The sequence below is a fragment of the Pinus tabuliformis genome, chromosome 5_2 (genome assembly GCF_031772625.1).
Source record: "Pinus tabuliformis cultivar Carrire ecotype Pingquan chromosome 5_2, CPIR1, whole genome shotgun sequence".
In the NCBI taxonomy this organism is placed as follows: Eukaryota; Viridiplantae; Streptophyta; class Pinopsida; order Pinales; family Pinaceae; genus Pinus; species Pinus tabuliformis.
The window spans coordinates 956,650,643-956,672,994 of NC_142306.1; the positions used below are offsets into that span (position 1 = coordinate 956,650,643).

At 35.8% G+C, this 22,352-nt stretch overlaps 1 protein-coding gene across 4 annotated transcripts; it reads left to right on the forward strand.

Annotated features, from left to right (window-relative positions):
- Positions 1 to 7,071: 7,071 nt before the first annotated feature.
- On the forward strand, positions 7,072 to 22,160 carry LOC149162455 (uncharacterized). Of its 4 annotated transcripts, XM_089435703.1 has the most exons (6): positions 7,072 to 7,151; positions 19,283 to 19,389; positions 20,279 to 20,358; positions 21,316 to 21,402; positions 21,496 to 21,588; positions 21,761 to 22,160. In XM_089435703.1, exons 3-6 carry the CDS (start codon positions 20,320 to 20,322, stop codon positions 21,962 to 21,964), a joined length of 423 nt encoding a protein of 140 aa, XP_089291829.1. In that variant the 5' UTR covers positions 7,072 to 7,151; positions 19,283 to 19,389; positions 20,279 to 20,319; the 3' UTR covers positions 21,965 to 22,160. The 4 variants fall into 4 exon arrangements, with proteins under 4 accessions (XP_089291829.1, XP_089291830.1, XP_089291831.1 ...); XM_089435704.1 differs by lacking the exons at positions 7,072 to 7,151; positions 19,283 to 19,389 and having other exon boundaries at positions 19,933 to 20,358; XM_089435702.1 differs by lacking the exons at positions 7,072 to 7,151; positions 19,283 to 19,389; positions 20,279 to 20,358 and adding an exon at positions 20,511 to 21,213.
- The last annotated feature ends 192 nt before the right edge of the window (positions 22,161 to 22,352 follow it).

A 22,352-nucleotide genomic window follows, 5' to 3' on the forward strand; every position in this document is an offset into this window, starting at 1 on the left:
ATGTATAAGTAAATGGACCTGTAGGTCCATGAAACTTGGAGGGAGATCCTTTTCAAATACACATACAATTTCTGTGATTTCTTTCTTCCATCTTGGCACTTCAGACTCATGGATCTCTTTAGAGGTCACCCACCTAATTAGATATTGTCATTAAGTTAGTATGAATTTTTAGTGACATTTAGAATGAGATATAATATATCATTGTATCATATAGAGGAACATTTCATACCATGTAAAACCTTGTAAATATCAAGCGACCACATACCTCGTAAAGGCTGACAATCGACATATGGAATTCCTTAAGTCAGTTGTAAGGCATGAATCCCCTCTTATTGCTAGTGGCATGATATGCTATCAAACCAAATTATTATAGTTCATTAGTATTGATTTATCATAATATATCAAAATAAGTTTTAGTAAGTAAATGATAAGAATAACAATTAATTGATGTTAATACCTTCATAAAATTGTGATAATCATGTGTTTTGAATCCTGTGATATGTCCCTCTACTGTAAAAGCTTTATTCAATGATGATCCATATCCAGTGGGTGTTCTTATTGAACGAATCACATTTTTTAGTTGATCTAACTCTTTCCTTTTTAGTATCCATGGAGCTTCTGCATATGATTCATTTTCCTTACTTGGCCACAAATGTCTTCTATCAAATTTGGTACGTGAAAGAGCAATATCCCTCCGTGATGACAAAGTGTCTTTATCTTTGCTAGATATATGTCGAAAAATAGAATCAGGGACATTTTTGAAAACATGCATAGGATCTATTAAATGAGATATTAATAGATCCTTCCAGTAAGGGAGATCATAAAATATGGATTTCCTTTTCATTCCTTTTGGCATTTCAACCATAACTTGTTCTGGTTCCTCAATTGAATGATCATGACGAAAAAAATGGTTCCAAGCTTTTGATTCAGCATCTCCATACATTTTAAGCCAATCAGCTGGACCCATAACCTTGGGAGGAGGTTTATTTTCAATTTTTCCATCAAATTGATTCTTTAGGCGGCTTCTGAACTTATGGTCAGGTGGTAGAAAAACCCTGTTGTTTGCATATATAACTTTGTGTAGATATTTAGAATATCGCCCTTCAAATTGTTCTGCACATCTTGGACATGCAAAAATCCCTTTTGTTTGTAGCCCTATAATCAATAACTAGCTTACATAAGAAAACAATAATAATGTAATACTTATATACAACTTGAATTGAAAATAAATTATGATGTACTACGAATATGCAAATTATTTGATCTCTTACCAGAACAAACACCAAGTCCTGAGAAATCATGAATTGTCCAACATAGTATGCCATAAAACATGAAGGACCTATTTGATGGAGGACGTGATATGTCATACATTCTTATGCCTTTCCATAACAATTGCATCTCATCAATAAAAGGTGCAATGTAAACATCCATTTTTTTCACTTGATATTTTCCTGGAACGATGAGAGTTAGCATAAGGTGTTCCTTTCTAACACTCATCCATGGGGGAATATTGTATACTATCAGTCCAACTGGCCAAACACTATAATTTGAGCTTAGGAAAGAGAAAGGGCACACTCCATCCATTGCAAGTCCTAACCTAATACTGCGAGGTTCATCCTTGAATTTTCTTGGCCATTTTTCCTCTATATGTTTCATTGCTTTGGAGTCCATAGGAATTCGCATGAATCCATCTTTACTCCTATTCTTTGCATGCCAATCCATCAATTGTGCAAGAGATTTACAACGAAACATCCGTTGTAGTCTAGGAATAATTGGCATGTGTCGTAAAACCTTATTTGGAACTGTAGAACCTTGTACATCCGTACGATATCTTTTCTCTTTGCAAACAGGGCATTCTTCATTGTCTTTATATTCATCTCTATATAAGATGCAATCATTTTTACATGCATGAATTTGCTTATATTCAATCCCCAACTTGACTAACAATTGATGCGCTTCTCTACAAGTTGATGGAAACACATTATCTTCAGGGAATATTTTATCCTTTAGAGCCCTGCAAGTTTTTTTTTCAAACCTACACGTTAAAAATGTCATTTATAACGTTGTTTATATACCATAATGTAAAATCCACCTCAAATTAAATTAAATGAAGTTAGTACTTATATTCTAATTGAGGACACAAATTGACAGTGCAAAACTAGAAAAATAATTCAAATAATTACTTTAGTAAGGTAGTGAAGCTCTTGTCTGACCAACCAAATAATGACTTGATTTCCAATAATATTAATGTGCATGAAAGCTTGGATGTTCTACTTGCACCCGATTTGAACACCACTGTCTTTGCTGCTTGCTTAATTGATGCATTGATGTTGATATCATCATAATTATGTTGGCGGTAGTTTCCCTCTATATCAGCATCATCATTATTATGCATAGGATCATCACCCTCATCATTGTTTCCATCCCCAAAGAAACTTGTGAGCATTTCATTCAATCCTTCTTCATGCATTACATTTCCATCAACATCTCTACTCTGAGTAGTGGATGGCATGTCATCAATGTATGCTAATTTCATCAATTCCTCAAATTTTTCACGTGGTAGTGCTCTCTTCAATGCTTCTCTTCTTCTCCTAGTATGGTTTAAAGGATGAATTGGATCATCTCGTTGAATTCTTAATGGTCTAGTTGGATCTTGATCATTAATAGGTGTATCATCAACATCATTTACCTATAATTAAATGCAACCATTATTTAATGTTAGATAGCAATTACTGTATAGAACATGGATCCATTTCAAAGATATACACAATAAATTACTCAACAAAACAACATTATACATGTATACAATAAATTAAAAATATTATTTTTGAACACATTTTTAAAAACAAGCCACATTAATTTCATATTCTTAGATTTTCTACCTTAGGAACATCCAAAAACAACAATTGTCTCAAATTATTCATCTATGCATGTAGTATCATCATGACCAACCTCTTGTTCATTGTGTTGATTTTCTATTTCATTTACAAACTCCATTGTCATATCCTCTTCCACCCATTTCTTTTTGCGTGATTTAATTGTACGGCGTAGGCCACGTCCATATGCAGGTATTTGTATTGGTCTATCAAAATGATTAAACTCCTCATTTGTTCTGATTCCATTGCCAACCTAAAATAATTGATACATGCATTATTTTTTCCAAGGTTAGAGATTAGACTATATGATGTACTTATATCGTCCATTAATTTATAACTGAACTTATTTATAGCACCCACAAAGTATAACACTTGTATCAAAGTATTCATTCCATGTATTATCATCATGACTAACCTCTTGTTCATTGCCACCAATTTCTATTGTATTTGTAGAGTCAATTGTCATATCTTCTTCCACCCACTTTCTCATGCGATGTGCTTTAACAGTATGGTGTCCACCCTTGTGTACATATTTTGGTTGTTTTACAGTAAAAGGGTTCAACTTTGTATTTGTTGAAAACACATTTTCCACCTAAAAGAATCAACGACATGCATTATTTTTTTTCAAGTTTGAAGCAGGTATTTGTATTGGTTTAGGAAAACAAGGATCAGGAACTAAATTTCATTTTATTATATTTCATAAATTAATGTAATATTCAAGTACCTGATGCCCTAAATCATGTTGTGTGTCTTCATTGGAAATAAATTCATTTGTTTCCATGGCCTCTCCTAGCACCTGCAATACACAACAATGATAACAATTTTTATTAAAGTCATCTATGGAATTGTTATAGTCTTATTTCTTATTCCATTGTTTCAACCATTCTATTTTTCATGTTAGCTATTTGCATTTTCAATTATGAAATTCTCCACCATTGTTGTGACACTCTTATGATAATGATTGAACCCGAGTTGAAGTCTTAACTTTTCATGCAGATCTACACTTCTGATTATTAGGGTCATATCTATTGAATTTTGGATATATACTAGTTTTTAACATGGATATCAAGTTGCCTATCTAGTTTGAATGTACATTAGGAACATAGCCTTGTTTGAATCCTATGGAGATTTCAATATTTAGCGAACATTAAATGTTGAACATATTATACTACCATGTCATACATGTGAAGCATATTTAATATATGTTAGATGATATATTTAATAGGATGTCTTATATACGTATTAACAACTGAATCGGAATTGGGAGGATGAAATAAGAAAGAAAAGAATAGACAAAAACAATATATATATATATATATATATATATATATATATATATATATATATCTATTGTTTATACGTATTATTAACAAATGAACTTTAGAAAGAGTTCTTTCTGAGGCGGCTATAGCAGGAGGCGTATTATTAACAAATGAACTTTAGAAAGAGTTCTTTCTGAGGCGGCTATAGCAGGAGGCTTGGATGCGTGAGAGGGTTAACCACTCTTACCTGGATGCTCGGAAGCCGGTAGTAGTGCATCGATACCATATATTTATGGGTGTGTGAAATCTCTCGCTTCTTAATTAGTGGGCGGATCATTTGGTTACTCAACTGCAACAGGATAGGGGTTGGATGGTGTAGTTTCACTGGCCTCAACTGCTTCTTCATTAGCTGGTAATCGTGCTCCAGAAAACCCCGATCCGCCCCTCATTTCCATGTTCAATGGCCTGACCAGAGCGTTCACTCCAGAAAACCCCGATCCGCTCCAGGAAACCCCGATTTCGAATAGGAAAGAAAGCGGAAGGAGGGGAATTGGGAGGATAACCCGAAAAAGAGGCGGCGGGAATGAAAAAAAAGCCAGTGCTGGAACCTATGGATCTCACTCCCATGTTTTATGTGCTGATCATAGATCATTCGCACACGAAAATGCCGATTCGCTCCAGAAAACTTCGTAGATCATTCGCGGCAGGAAACTCAGATTCGCTCCAGAAAACCTCGATTTCGAACAGGAAAAAAGGCGGAAGGAGGGGAATTGGGAGGATAACCAGAAAAAACGCGGTGAGAACGAAAAAGGGCCAGCGCTGGAACCTATGGATCTCCTCCATCTTCAATATGCTGACCATAGAACATTCGCTCTGGGAAAACCCTGATTTGGAATAGGAAAAAAGGTGGAAGGAGGGGACTTGGGAGGATTACCAAAAACAGAAAAGGACGCGATGGGAACGAAAAAGGGCCAGCAATACCAGATCATTGTTAGATTGAAGTTATTGAAGCTATTGGTGGCAGGAGAGAAGGAAAGTGCACGGGTTAGGGAGGCAGTGGGATATGTTCCCTTGTTCAGGTATAACTGATTCTATTCTTGAAACAGAAGCAGACATTTCAATCGATTTTGTAGACTGCATGAATGTGTTCTCTCATCAAGATATGTATGATTTTGTTCCAGATAAAAGATGGATTGTCTCAGTAATGATAGTACTGATGTGTTGTTCCCTCTGATGTAATGACTGGTTACAAAGTTTGTAGGTTTTTTTACATGACTCTCGCCACAGGAAGTCTCTCGCTCTAAATCTTTATTGTTCTTAAGGGACCTTGTTATTGCTCTCAGTTACAGTCTCCCATCTCTTGTATACTACATTGTACACTGTTCATCCATTCATCAATGATCACATTGACATAGAGACATTGTTCCTTTGCGACATAGTAGGCTTCACTGCACATGTGTCTCACTATCCTCTGTATATATATAGATGTGTCTTTGGCTCTACACAGTTCATATGGCTCACGATGTATAAGACTTGACTTTGTTCCTCTGCATTATGTATAAAATTAACACACAGGTTAACTAACACGTTCCTCTATAACAAAGTCAGTTTGAATGAATCTACATTGCTTCTCTGCGACATATGTTGGCACTGATGCATAGTTAATATTCAAGTCTAGGGCATATAGTTGGCATAGTAAGAAAAGATATGTTGCTCCCTCAGAACTCACTGATACTTCTCACTGGCACTAGCTAGTAAGGTGCCTATGAAGAAGTGAAAGGAACAAATCTCTATGATACCAAAGATCATCTGACTTCACTTCTAAGGAATGTCATACTTTTGCTGTGTCTTCAGTCTCCATAATAAGTCCAGGAGTATCCATTGATCTTCATTCTCTGAAGCATAGATCTATCTCATTGGTATAATTTCCTTTGCCTATCTTCAATATCATAATCAAGGAAGAGCATATGCATGGGCAGATTGTTCTGGCAGTCAGTGATATTGTTGACATCCACTGTCTATACTATTAGCATTTCAAAATCAAAACTATCTTCTACAATTGGGGTTTCAGTGGAAGCAGGGTTTCAAATCATAACCAGTCTGAAAAAGCATTGGAGTTGGGGGCTCTTTGACTACAGTTTGATTTGTTGACATCAAAAACATTGCTACCAACAAAGGTAAGGGGAAGAAGCCCATTAAAGCTAAAGAAGGGATTGAGAAATTGATCCTAGGTGTTCACTTACACTGGAAAAATGTGGTTAGGTTCTGAAAGTGCATGCTATTTGTAAGGTTGGTGTAATGAAAGGAAGGGTAAGGAGAGTATAGCAAAAATAATTGATAGGTTTCTGGTGGACACAAAATTAGGCTATACCTACCTTCAGCGACAATGGAATTCACAACCACCAAACCCAAATTTTATATTTTTTAGGCACTAGCTAGAGTAGTGGATAAAACCACCACTCCTTTAGATCCTAATAGTTTCAACTTCTATATCGATCCATCACCACTTTATGTTATTTCCTTGTAGACGAAGGGATGGAACTCCCTGTCTGAAACATAAAACAAAATTTAAGGAACAGTAGCATGAGTGGAGCAGTGTTCTCTCCTGTGATGAGTTGTGGCACAGAAACCATGCATTATCTAAAGTCCCTCCTCTTGAAGGTAGAACTGGGTGAGTGATTTGCAAGTGACCTGGAAATATTCTTTATCCTCTATCGCAAAACAGAGTATTTCTATGTTAGTCAGTCGAACTCACATGGAAAATCCAATCTGTGATATGTTTTATTTCTCTAAAATAAAACAAAATTAATCATAAGTTGCATTTCAGATTTGTTTTTGACTTGCATCTCAATCAGCGATATTAGGCTATATCTCAATAAATTACTGTTTTCATTGTCACGTTCCAGGTACTCCTTTGAGATCAAGTCTTGAATTCTGGATTTTATTGCTTTAAGTTCGGGCTTGAATGTGCTTTGGAGCTGTTCAACACACTCACTCAGTAGTTGTTGCTGAGGTAAGATTTTTCTAGCCTTCATCATGAGAACTATTGTTGAATCTATTTAGAAATGTCTGTCTTCTTTTACATTTTCAATCACTCTATTCATCTCATTTGCATTCATATCTGTAAGTGGAATCTTAATTTTTTTTCAACTTGTTCGAAAAGGGAGGATTGAATTCAAAATTATCACTTGTAGATATTGTTGTAGTGCTAGGTTCCTTTAGAAGAATCTTGTTCTTGCCACATGAAACTAAATACAGAAATTGAATAAGATCTTCATCTTCCAAATTTAGTTGAGATTTAATTTCTACACAGCTCAGCTTCGTAGCTTCATTGAACAGCAATAGCAGAGATGCTTGGTATGTTGTTACTGCCAAATCTATTACCGATGGCTCTTGGCTCTACACAGTTCATATGGCTCACGATGTATAAGACTTTGTTCCTCTGCATTATGTATAACATTAACACACAGGTTGACTGACACATTCCTCTACAACAAGGTCAATTTGACTGAATGGCATCAATCTGCATTGCTTCTCTGTGACATATTTTGGCATTGATGCATAGTTAATATGGAATCGATACTCCATATATATGTAATCTAACCAATAGCGTCAAAATGGCATCATCTTATATGACCATGGAAATAACTCCTAATGAAGACTGTAATCTTACAGAGACCAGCATAAATAAACATGTTGAGTTTAAGAACCATAAGGCATCGTTGAGTATTTTTTAAGTGACAAGACACCATTGTTGAGAATTCGATGTTTATATGTAATCTAACCAATAGCATCAAATGGCATCATCTTATATGACCATGGAAAGAACCCCTAATGAAGACTGTAATCTTACAGAGACCAGCATAAATAAACTTGTTGAATTTAAGATCCACAAGGCACTATTGAGTTTTTTTTTTAAGTTACAAGACACCATTGTTTACAATTCGCTGTTTAGATTCAAGTCTACGACATATAGTTGGCATAGTAAGAAAAGATATGTTGCTCCCTCAGAACTCACTGATACTTCTCACTAGCACTAGCTAGTAAGGTGACTATCAAGAAGTGAAAGGAACAAATCTCTATGATACCAAAGATCATCTGACTTCACTTCTAAGGAATGTCAGACTTTTGTTGTGTCTTCAATCTCCATAATAAGTCCAGGAGTATCCACTGATCTTCATTCTCTGAAGCATTGATCTATCTCATTGGTATAATTTCCTTTGCCTATCTTCAATATCATAATCAAGGAAGAGCATATGCATGGGCAGATTGTTCTGGCAGTCAGTGATATTGTTGACATCCACTGTCAATACTATTAGCATTTCAAAATCAAAACTATCTTCTACACTTGGGGTTTCAGACGAAGCAGGGTTTCAAATCATAACCAGTCTGAAAAACCATTGGAGTTGGGGGCTCTTTGACTAGGTTCTGAAAGTGCATGCTATTTGTAAGATTGGTGTAATGAAAGGAAGGGTAAAGAGGGTATAGCCAAAGTAATTGATAGGTTTCTGGTGGACACAAAATTGTCAGGGTCCTAGTACATCCATTTTGACAGCCAGATATCCTTTCAAGATGCGGACAAGCGACTTCGTTCGGGGATTGGGGTGGGTGGATCAATAGTCATTTTGATGTTCTCAGTGACCGACATTTTCTTGTGATCTATGCTACTTTCGACGAGAAATTGAACAAATTGGATTGGGTGGGAGGTATGCAAAAATTTCTAAGGCATCACCTGGTCTCACCGGTGCAATTTGTCTTTCCATCCATGGATGCATAGTATACACCTACTTGCTGTGAATAAGATCTATAATTCTTTCTTCGTGACCCGCGGGTCTAAGCAAGAGTGAGACGCATTTCACAGCATTCTGTATCGTTTCTGCATTCATTAGGTTGGTTATAACATAATTGCATATGACTTATGGAGGGGATCTAGTAATTCGTTCATAATACGATACATGTTTCGACGGTTGGTGGTCAATGGATGTGTGTTTGACTACATGAAAGCTTTCAAAAGTGTAAGATGTGGATTATTACTAGTCGATTGAGCAAGCAAAGAATTATTTCTTATTAGTGAATGCATACAGGCAACTGCTGTAATTACTCATACTGCTATTAGTAGTAGGGTTTACCACCTTTTGAGATTCTCTATCCTGACAACTAAACCTTCCTATCTTTTGTCAATATCAATGGTCGTCAATATCAATCACTCTTTCTTTCTTATTAGACGTTAGACGTTCAACGATGGAGCGGGGTTCAGCAATTAGTGCATGCAGATATTCTAGCTGTTTCGACCAAGTTTCTCATAACCTATTACTCGAGCTCCTAAAAGAACACATCAAGGATCCTCTCCACTTATACCTCACCCGAAACTTCTATTTTGATCTTCACGATCAACCTATTTCTCTATTAGAATGAGACACATTTTTCTCTCTGATCGATACAGTAACCAGCATGTCATGTAGATGAACCAGAGGGAGCAACAGAGCAGTGCCCACCATAGGCTTCGTATTCTCACCCAAAAGCTAGCTTCAATCCCTTCCCAGCAAATAAGAACTCAGCAGGTTTTGGCTATCCCAGGTATTGACCCAAATGTCAGTAGATGGATGCTTTGGCTCTCTAACTTTCAGGTATGCTCCGGGTAATGGAACTAAAATAGCAACTGCTTATAGGTCATCAAGCTCAACATGATGATGGTAATCAACAGCTTCATCAACCACTGGATCTAGATCTACTCTATCAACAACTTAGCTAAGAGACTCCCTATGATGCTGCTACTGGTGCTACTACTCCTGAACCTGGACCACCTGTAACCAGTGTCAAACTCCCACAACTAAATAAAGATGATGCTACCAAGAAAGCATGCTCAGCAAGAGAAAATCTCATTTACTATGCTTTGAGGACAAAACATTCTTAAGAGGGTGGCAATGTAGTAGGAACAGTACTAATTATGCCAATGAAAGGTCAAAGGCCACACACCTCGTGACCAATCACTGTATATCTATACACAGTCAAGAGGCCCAATGTCGATATCATCCTTAATAAATTCATATCAATCAATCATTATCCAGTATTTTAATTTACAATTGCAGATATACTCTATCAATCTTAGTAATAAACAAGGACTATTTATTCCAGTCTCCATCCATGAGGTGGTTATGGGACCCCACATCAGTGCTTACAGCAACCTTAGTCACCTTAGTCACCTTAGGCAAAGACACAACTGTGTCATTTCAGCATCAAGATCCAAACATTAATTCAAGTCAGAATGGGAAGATATTACAGCATTAAGGTTTTCACATGGGTAGATTTCCAAGGAATCCTAATGCAGATAATAAACTCATATAAGTTTCATGTAATTTTAAATACCGCAACAATGATTTGACCAAAATAACCTTGTTGTCAAAACAAACCAATATACCACTTCAAAATAATCTTAAGTCTGTTATTAAGCACAAATAAAAACTTACAAATTCCTTTGGGAAATCTATTGGAGAGTGCTTGTTCCTCCCAACCAACATGCAGGCATCACCAACTCTCGAGCATAGACTTCTTCCTTCTAGGAACAACACCTTCTTAGTCCCTTAGTAATATTTTATAAATTTTTACTAGTAGATTTTTCTTTCCAAAGATACTTATAGATTTCTTTCTAATTTCTAATTTCTAATTGGTAAATTTTTACTAGTAGTCTGCTGCTGTTTGTATGTAATTATATAAAAATATGCTGATGTTAAAAAGAGAAATGTTTTTTTTTAGAAAATAGAAATTTCTAATTGGTAAAAACTGCTGCTGTTTGTATTATGTAATAAAAACAGCAGATTTTTAGCAATTAGAAATTAGATTTACCAAATTTTGAAATGTTTCTTTATCTAATTACAGAACATAAACAACAGCAGATTTTTACATAATTACATAATACAAACAGCAGCAGATTTTACAAGTCCCTCCTCTTGAAGGTAGAACTGGGTGAGTGATTTGCAAGTGACCTAGAAATCTTCTTCATCCTCTATCGCAAAACAGAGTATTTCTATGTTAGTTAGTCGAACTCACATGGAAAATCCAATCTGTGATATGTTTTATTTCTCTAAAATAAAACAAAATTAATCATAAGTTGCATTTCAGATTTGTTTTTGACTTGCATCTCAATCAGCGATATTAGGCTATATATCTCAATAAATTACTGTTTTCATTGTCACGTTCCAGGTACTCCTTTGAGGTCAAGTCCTGAATTCTGGATTTTATTGCTTTAAGTTCAGGCTTGAATGTGCTTTGGAGCTGTTCAACACACTCACTCAGTAGTTGTTGCTGAGGTAAGATTTTTCTAGCCTTCATCATGAGAACTATTGTTGAATCTATTTAGAAATGTCTGTCTTCTTTTACATTTTCAATCACTCTATTCATCTCATTTGCATTCATATCTGTAAGTGGAATCTTAATTTTTTTTCAACTTGTTCGAAAAGGGAGGATTGAATTCAAAATTATCACTTGTAGATATTGTTGTAGTGCTAGGTTCCTTTAGAAGAATCTTGTTCTTGCCACATGAAACTAAATACAGAAGTCAAATAAGATCTTCATCTTCCAAATTTAGTTGAGATTTAATTTCTACACAGCTCAGCTTCGTAGCTTCATTGAACAGCAATAGCAGAGCTGCTTGGTATGTTGTTACTACCAAATCTATTACCGATGGCTCTTGGCTCTACACAGTTCATATGGCTCACGATGTATAAGACTTTGTTCCTCTGCATTATGTATAACATTAACACACAGGTCGACTGACACGTTCCTCTACGTTAGTCTAGGGCATATAGTTGGCATAGTAAGAAAAGATATGTTGCTCCCTCAGAACTCACTGATACTTCTCACTGGCACTAGCTAGTAAGGTGCCTATGAAGAAGTGAAAGGAACAAATCTCTATGATACCAAAGATCATCTGACTTAGCTTCCACCAATTTTAAAAGCACATTTTGAGAAATGTCCCATGCTTCTAGAGAACTCTGGACTTCCATGGACTCATCCCTTGGGGAGCTAGATATGATCATACCACTGGACCAATCCATGACCAGCTCCTGGTAGATTTATCATAGACTGCAAGGAGCTTCGAACCCTTGACTCCTAGAAGTTTTTTCATTGAAGCAAAATTTGCTACCATATCAACTCCCAAAGGATGCACAAGAGGGCTTCCAATACCATGCATGCACCTATACTTATAGATTCAAAATTTGCATCAAACCCAAAGAAATTTTCTTCCATGGGCCACTGGTCATACGTCTCCTCCATTACAAAACATGAGCATATGTGTCCTCTCCTAAGAACATATGTGTACTTGTTAAAAGTAATTGTAGGATGGGTATGCACATGGAAAATGTATACTTTAGTTTTTGGATTGATAGGCAAGAAAATGTCCATTGTTTCAAGCTATTGTTGTCCCCTAAGTCCCCTTCAATTCTTAAGATGAAATTTTGAGATCAGGCCTTGTCATTCACTGTAACTTCAAGATCACAACATGACTTAAGTCGCTGAATATGATTGACAACTTCTGGTAAAGTAGATTTATTTGATTCTTTATTTTTGTGTTTAATTAGGCCGATAGGCCTTCCTATGCATCAACACAGTCGTCAACACTTTCAATTTCCTGTTGACATCTGGCATGGTTTCCTACCATTTTTGTCCGCTGCGAAAATTATATACCTATGGTCCACGTAACCCTCATTAGGTGGCACACGTAACCCTCATTAGGTGGCACCGCAGGTTTCCGGAACCTACATAAAATCTCATAGCGGCATAGAAGGATGCGTGTTTTAGCCAGTTGCAGAAAATATCCAGCTTTATCTCCCTCCGCATGGAACACCACCAAACAACCATGGAAACAGCAGCCGCTGTAGTTTTTGTCCGCCTGCAATAATTAAATACCTGTGGTCCACGTAACCCTCATGCTTCCGGAACTTACATAAAATCTCATAGCGGCATAGAAGGATCTGTGTTTTAGGCAGTTGCAGAAAATATCCAGCTTTACCTCCGCATGGAACACCACCAAACAACCAAGGAAACAGCAGCCGCTGTAGATTTTTATATGCGTTTTCCATCTTTGCCATTCTAAATTGCATACTATACAGCAAACGCTTTTTACTATTTTATGCGTGTTCATAGTTTGCATACTAAATGCATAATACAGTCATATAAGCTACATCAGTCACGGAAGCGATCTGCCATTAGTGAAATCTTCTACAGTCATATATTTCATCCCCATCTTCTTGCACTCTTGGCCTCAGAGTTAATCGTTTCTTTGGTCTCCCGGTTGTTGTTGCTGTTCTTTTTCCCTGGCTGTTTGCCCTCAGAGTTAATCGTTTCTTTGGTCTGCCGGTTGTTGTTGCTGTTCTTCTTCTCTGGCTGTTGGCAATCACTGGTTATATTAAATTATCACTGTTCTTGTTCTTCTTGTGCCAGTTTTTGCATCTTAAATTTGAGCACGTTAAAATCCTTGAATTTTATAGCTGGGGTGTATATAGGTATTCACTCTTTTAAGGCAGTTTTGTATTCAATGTTAGGCTGCGGGCTCTCCTCATATTTTGTGTTTGTGCTTTAATGTTTTTCATCTTAAACTTGAGCACGTTAAAATCCTCCGTTAAATCCTCACTGTTAATCCCTTAAACATTAAGTCTCCCTCATTCTATTAAATGTTTAAGCTCAGATCAAGTTCCACTCTACTTGCCAGAGTAATAGTTTTTAAAATTTAGGAACGATCCTCAGCACAATTTCTAAAACTTCACAAAACAATCTGAACATAGAAATATACCGTTTCCTTTTATTGACATGTTTCTTGACTAAATGCTGTTAGGGATTGAGATTTGTCATGGCTGGTTTGCTAATTAAAATGTTTTCTTGATTAAATGTTGTAAGGGATTGAGATTTGTCATGGCATATGGTCTGTTAATTGACATGTTTTCTTGACTGATTGGGGTATTGACAATGTGTGTGGCTCATATTCATTAAAAAGCGCTTCTGCGTGAGTCCTTGATTGATCAACTCCTGATGTAAAGGAGTCTCTTTCTTCTATTTCTATATGTTATGAGATTCTTTATGTTTTTTGTCATGATTATCGAGTGTCACGAGATGATGACATACATCTATGCATTGTAGTCCTTCCCACTTTATCTTGGATTGATCAGCTCCTTATGTAAAGGAAAGGAGTCTCCTTGGATTGATAAGCTATGAGTCTCCTCGTTTTATTTCATGTTGACAATCCAGCAGTTGACAGACGGGAATCTCTAGAACGGTCTCCCCCGAATCTTTAAAACTTTAGAACTTCCATACCACAGTTAGCTTTAGCAAGAACATTTTTTCGTTATCGAGAACTTTTGTATCCCTGACTAATTAAACAAAAAAAAAAGCATTTTCACTTATCCAAAGGAATGCCAACGTTTCAAGCTGCATTAAAAACCTGCCAAACAAGACCCTCTGGATCTGCCATTGCCTCAGAAAATCCTTCTTCATGAATCAAACGACACAAATCATCATAGATAAAGTTGAATGCAACATCGTATTTCTTAAGCATTTGAGCTACTGCCAACTGGAGCATACCCATCACAAATTGCTGGATTATAGAAGCCTGTTGTATGCTCTGCATCAATCAATTCCTGAAATTTGCAAGAGAAAATACATGATTACCATCATCAAACAAAATCTGTGTATACCAACAAAGAAGGCATTGTGCATTTGATATTCCTATTGGCTGCTCCCTTGGTGCTCTGTGTGGTAATTATTCCATGAGAATTGGCTACTTGCTTGGCCTTTGCAGAACTGTTGTGCTTAATGAGTATAGTCCACTTGAAAAATCGGGCACGGCAGTTATTGGCTTTCACGTATCAATGGAAAAATACCACGACGTTGGCACGGTAGTTTGACTGGAGATGAAACAGAATTACCTGAAAAACGACACAGAAATAACTCTCAGCTCTACGATGGCAGAACCAGCAGCAACACATGTAACAGTTGGAAACTATCGTTAGTAGTAAATATGAGATGTTTTTACTTTACTTTTACAGAATGGGATGTTTTTATTTAAATTTTTAGAATTAGATTATACATTATTTTTTCAGAATTGAATATTTTTATTTTATTTTTCCAGATTTATTGGAGATTGGAATTTCAAAACAGATTCAGCAGTGCAATTAGACCGTTCTGATACTCCCAACCCATTTTCACGGGATCTCCTCATATTTTGTGTTTGTGCTTTAATGTTTTTGCATCTTAAACTTGAGCACGTTAAAATCCTCCGTTAAATCCTCACTGTTTAGCCCTTAAACATTAAGTCTCCCTCTTTCTATTAAATTTTTAACCTCAGATCAAGTTCCACTCTACTTGCCAGAGTAATAATTTTTAAAATTTAGGAACGATCCTCAGCACAATTTCTAAAACTTCACAAAACAATCTGAACATAAAAATATACCGTTTCCTTTTATTGACATGTTTTCTTGACTAAATGCTGTTAGGGATTGAGATTTGTCATGGCTGGTTTGCTAATTGAAATGTTTTCTTGATTAAATGTTGTAAGGGATTGAGATTTGTCATGGCATATGGTCTGTTAATTGACACGTTTTCTTGACTGATTGGTGTATTGACAATGTGTGTGTCTAATATGCATTAAAAAGCGCTTCTGCATGAGTCCTTGATTGATCAACTCCTCATGTAAAGGAGTCTCTTTCTTCTATTTCTATATGTTATGAGCTTCTTTATGTTTTTTTTCATGATTATCGAGTGTCACGAGATGATGACATACATCTATGCATTGTAGTCCTTCCCACTTTGTCTTGGATTGATCAGCTCCTTATGTAAAGGAAAGGAGTCTCCTTGGATTGATAAGCTAGAAATCTCCTCGTTTTATTTCATGTTGACAATCCAGCAGTTGACAGACGGGAATCTCTAGAACGGTCTCCCCCGAATCTTTAAAACTTTAGAACTTCCATACCACAGTTAGCTTTAGCAAGAACAGTTTTCCGTTATCGAGAACTTTTGTATCCCTGACTAATTAAACGAAAAAAAAGAAGCATTTTCACTTATCCAAAGGAATGCCAACATTTCAAGCTGCATTAAAAACCTGCCAAAAAAGACCCTCTGGATCTGCCATTGCCTCAGAAAATCCTTCTTCATGAATCAAACGACACAAATCATCATAGATAAAGTTGAATGCAACATCATATTTCTTAAGCATTTGAGCTACTGCCAACTGGAGCATACCCATCACAATTTGCTGGATTATAGAAGTCTGTTGTATGCTCTGCATCAATCAATTCCTGAAATTTGCAAGAGAAAATACATGATTACCATCATCAAACAAAATCTGTTTATACCAACAAAGAAGGCATTGTGCATTTGATATTCCTATTGGCTGCTCCCTTGCTGCTCTCTTCTTTTTTGGTTCAAGCATGTCAACATTTTTAAATACATGTGAATGAATCTGGACCCCAATAAACACATGTTCAGTCAGAAAGTCTTGTGGTTTTCTTTATGTTCTTCTGCGTTTACATGCTGCTCTGTTCTCTTTTTCTCTTCCAGTATAAAGGACTTACATTCCCAGTCTGTTCTGTCTCCTATATCTTTTACTCTATTTCAGATTTAATAAGCTATACAATATCAATAGCAGCCTAGAAGTTGGCCCGACCTTTTATAAAAATTCAACAATTCCAACTTCATAAATCTATCGGCCTCTCTTTGTACCTTTTGGGACAATTGCTAGTATGGAACCTATTAGTTCCTTTACCAAAACACCACATCCCCGCAATAGCTCTCAACATAGATATTTTATTACTTCCATTTTGGCTCATTATCAATGAGTAATCTCCTTTAGTGTTCCCCAATGACAATCCTTCAATAAGAGTCATAATGCACTATGGTGTATGCATTATGGTAGGTTTGCAACCAAATTTCCTTAGTGGAGCAACAACTACATTACTCCCATCTACAGTAGTGTAAGAGACAGCCCTGTCAGGAACAGAGTATCGAAGAACTTCTTCTCTACAGAAATAGGCTTTCATATCAGCAGAACTTGGGGTGATAGTGATTGAACTTTTTTGAGCTCTAAAGTCCTGAAATATTTCCTTTTCATATATACTTGTTGGCATTTATGGTGGTGGTGGGGTAGGAAGAAGAACAATCTGCTGAAGAGTTTCATTCCAATTTTTCATCCAATTTGCAAATGCTTCCACCAATTTTAAAAGCACATTTTGAGAAATGTCCCATGCTTCTAGAGAACTCTGGACTTCCATGGACTCATCCCTTGGGGAGCTAGATATGATCATACCACTGGACCAATCCATGACCAGCTCCTGGTAGATTTATCATAGACTGCAAGGAGCTTCGAACCCTTGACTCCTAGAAGTTTTTTCATTGAAGCAAAATTTGCTACCATATCAACTCCCAAAGGATGCACAAGAGGGCTTCCAATACCATGCATGCACCTATACTTATAGATTCAAAATTTGCATCAAACCCAAAGAAATTTTCTTCCATGGGCCACTGGTCATACGTCTCCTCCATTACAAAACATGAGCATATGTGTCCTCTCCTAAGAACATATGTGTACTTGTTAAAAGTAATTGTAGGATGGGTATGCACATGGAAAATGTATACTTTAGTTTTTGGATTGATAGGCAAGAAAATGTCCATTGTTTCAAGCTATTGTTGTCCCCTAAGTCCCCTTCAATTCTTAAGATGAAATTTTGAGATCAGGCCTTGTCATTCACTGTAACTTCAAGATCACAACATGACTTAAGTCGCTGAATATGATTGACAACTTCTGGTAAAGTAGATTTATTTGATTCTTTATTTTTGTGTTTAATATGGAACCTATTAGTTCCTTTACCAAAACACCACATCCCCGCAATAGCTCTCAACATGGATATTTTATTACTTCCATTTTGGCTCATTATCAATGAGTAATCTCCTTTAGTGTTCCCCAATGACAATCCTTCAATAAGAGTCATAATGCACTATGGTGTATGCATTATGGTAGGTTTGCAACCAAATTTCCTTAGTGGAGCAACAACTGCATTACTCCCATCTACAGTAGTGTAAGAGACAGCCTTGTCAGGAACAGAGTATCGAAGAACTTCTTCTCTACAGAAATAGGCTTTCATATCAGCAGAACTTGGGGTGATAGTGATTGAACTTTTTTGAGCTCTAAAGTCCTGAAATATTTCCTTTTCATATATACTTGTTGGCATTTATGGTGGTGGTGGGGTAGGAAGAAGAACAATCTGCTGAAGAGTTTCATTCCAATTTTTCATCCAATTTGCAAATGCTTCCACCAATTTTAAAAGCACAGTTTGAGAAATGTCCCATGCTTCTAGAGAACTCTGGACTTCCATGGACTCATCCCTTGGGGAGCTAGATATGATCATACCACTGGACCAATCCATGACCAGCTCCTGGTAGATTTATCATAGACTGCAAGGAGCTTCAAACCCTTGGAAGTTATAGAATCTACAGAAAGAAAATGAAACAGCAGCGATGGATTCTGAAAAGGTAAGCTAAATTATGTATGAACTTCATATTTTTCCATCTTCTTTATCAGATTCATCTTAAGGAACATAGTACACAGTTGGTGCACTGTATGTGTGACATTTTTTCATTTTTTCCTTTCAAGAGATAAGTAAACAATTTGTTTCACAGAATATGTCATCACCTACATTGGAACAGAGGATGGAATCCTTCGACACACCACTGAAGACTCTTGGACATACTGAGGGCCATGATATATCTCCTTGCTTGTACACATTATTTGGACCAAAATGTAGTACGCCATTGACAAATCGTGAGCTTACATAAGATAATGATAAGGTTGTTACTGGCACACCATTTGAAAATGCTCTGCAGTCTCCATTAGTGACTGAATCAGGGGGAGTTGACAATTTTGGCAATGAATTGCCACGGTTAGTTTATGTATTTCTATCCTCTATCGCAAAACAGAGTATTTCTATGTTAGTCAATCGAACTCACATGGAAAATCCAATCTGTGATATGTTTTATTTCTCTAAAATAAAACAAAATTAACCATAAGTTGCATTACATATTTGTTTTCAACTTGCATCTCAATCAGAAATATTAGGCTATATATCTCAATAAATTACTGTTTTCATTGTCACGTTCCAGGTACTCCTTTGAGATCAAGTCCTAAATTTTGGATTTTATTGCTTTAAGTTCGGGCTTGAATGTGCTTTGGAGCTGTTCAACACACTCGCTCAATAGTTGTTGCTGAGGTGAGATTTTTCTAGCCTTCATGATGAGAACTATTCTTGAATCTTTTTAGAAATGTCTGTCTTCTTTTACATTTTCGATCACTCTGTTCCTCTCATTTGCATTCATATCTGTAAGTGGAATCTTAATATTTTTCAACTTGTGCGAAAAGGGAGGATTGAATTCAAAATTATCACTTGTAGATATTGTTGCAGTGCTAGGTTCCTTTAGAAGAATCTTGTTCTTGCCACATGAAACTAAATACAGAAATTGAATAAGATCTTCATCTTCCAAATTTTTAGCAGATAAAAACTGCTGCTGTTTGTATTATGTAATAAAAACAGCAGATTTTTAGCAATTAGAAATTAGATTTACCAAATTTTGAAATGTTTTTTTATCTAATTACAGAACATAAACAGCAGCAGATTTTTACATAATTACATAATACAAACAACAGCAGATTTTTACCAATTAGAAATTTCTAATTGGTAAAAATCTGCTGCTGTTTGTATTATGTAATTATGTAAAAATCTGCTGCTGTTTATGTTCTGTAATTAGATAAAAAACATTTGGAAATTTGGTAAATCTAATTTCTAATTGCTAAAAATCTGCTATTTGTATTATGTAAGTATGTAAAAATCCGCTGCTTTTTATATTTTGTAATTATGTAAAAAGGGTAATGTTTTTTTAGGAAAAAACATGAAGGGGGGAACAATGGCATGAGGTCTTTTATATACATGACAGCATAAGAGCTGAACCATTTTATCATTTAGCACTGGAGAATCTGATTCCAAGAAAGGAAGAAATTGTCAAAATAGAAATTGTCACTTGGATTTTTAACTAAGTTGTTTGCAAATTCCGCCCTAGAGAGCCATTTTGAGATTATTCACCTTCAATCCTTTGTTTTTTAAGGGAGAACATCCTTTTCTATCGATCTCTTCTACTTTGAGGATATGGCAAGTGGAGAAGGAGGTGCAAGTGGATCGGAAAAGGTAAGCTTACTTTGTTTTTATAGAATAATTGCATAATATAATATGTTTTATTTTTTGTTTAAGGTTTGAAGTTAGAATTATAATTTTATAATTATACTTTGTGGTAAATCATTGAAATTTGGATAGGGAAAGAATCCGATAATGAAGTCCTTGCTTGAAGATGTTTTTGGGATAGAAGGACTCAAAAAACTTCAATCTTTGGATGCTGAATCCCTAATGCATTTTCTTAAGACAAAATCCCCTGAAGCTAATCAACTAGGTCCAGGTAATCAACAAGCTTTAGGAGAATCCATTAGTTCCCCATCCTCTCTTGGATCAAGAAAAAAATCGAAAAAAGTGTTATTGACATCAAACACCAATAATGAAGAACATTGTGTTGAAACATCTTCTCTGGTGGCAACTCCTGGGACTGCAAATTCTTGTTCATCCTCAGCTTATGCATCATCTATTGGTAGTTTAGGTACCAAGATAGAGTATGACCCTGTCTCAGGGGAGATAAGAAGGACAGAAGCAGGAAAACAATTCTTAAATAGGCTAAAGGACTCCTGCCTTCAACGATTTAGAGATCATCTTCACCTCACATTCTCCAAGATTCCACTTCACCTAAAAAAGATGGTGGTACAAGACATAGAGAATGAATTTGGTACCGGTTGGTCGGTTAAGAAGATAAAATTGCAAATGTCGCTCAATTGTAAGAGGTTTCGTTGCAACCAAACAAGAAAAATTAAAAAAATGCCTCAAGATCAAAGACTGAAACAAAGACCTATTGACATACCTTTTAAAGTATGGAAAGAACTTGTAAAATCATATGAGAAGTTGGATGCACAAAGAAAAGCCGGCAATGAGAGCATTCAGGTATTGAATTTTTCATTAAACATTATTTAGAATGTATTAATACTTATAAGTATCTTAGACATGTATTTGTGTGAAAATAAATTGAATTGGTTTATGTTTAAGGACAAGGCATCCAAGGCGAGGTTAACCAAGACAAAAGTCACTCATCGTAGTGGCCAGAAAGGTTTAAAAGCACTGATAACAACCTTTGTAAGTATATTAAACATGTGATATTTTTTTAATAAATTTTGTACTAGAAGAAAGTCATTGTTATCTAATTTCTCCCTATTTACTGATTGATAGGAACTAAAATATGGAAGACCTCCAAATCATTTGGAAAAGGAGGTGCTGCAGCAAAAGAGATGGGTTGAATTTGTTGTTTGGATGGACTCTATGGTATGTAATCTTAGTTGGATTTCCAATATACTTTTAAACCATATTTTCATTTTATTTTTTAGTACTATTAGATATTATATCTTACCTCATTTTATGGTTAACATTGTATAACAAAAACATGCGTTGTGTTATGTAATTAATACTAACATGTAATATTGATTTTTTTTGTCAGAATGCTATAGGTAATGATTGCCAAGACGATGATCCAAATTATGTTCAACATATATCAGGAGATGATGAGGATGAGGATGAGGATGAGGATGATGGTGGTGAAGGAGGAGATGATGATGATAGTTGTGGTGTTCGTGATGATGTGGATCAGAGTAATGAGGATGGTCAAGATGATCATGAGGATGATCTTGGTGGTGGTAGCTAGGCATGCACATGCATTGTTTTTTATGAAGAAATTATTGTGTAGAATGACATTGTTATGTTTAGATGGGTGTTGTGAATTTACCCTATATCAATGAGACATTTTGATTTTGTAATCATACGATGAGTTTGATTTATGTATGTTGTTAATTTATCGTAGAATAACGATATTCATGAAATATTTTGATTTGTTAATCATATTTGAATTTTAGTTGTTTTGATTAAAAATAATACTGATTTTATTAGTATTATGTTGCTATTTTATACATGTTTTGAAAATTGTTAATGACACATTGTTATTTTTTTGGATGGATGTTGTCAATTTCTCTTAAATTTCTTTACAAATGATTTTGAATTGTGATATCTGCTTTAATGATATTTAGAAACTATCA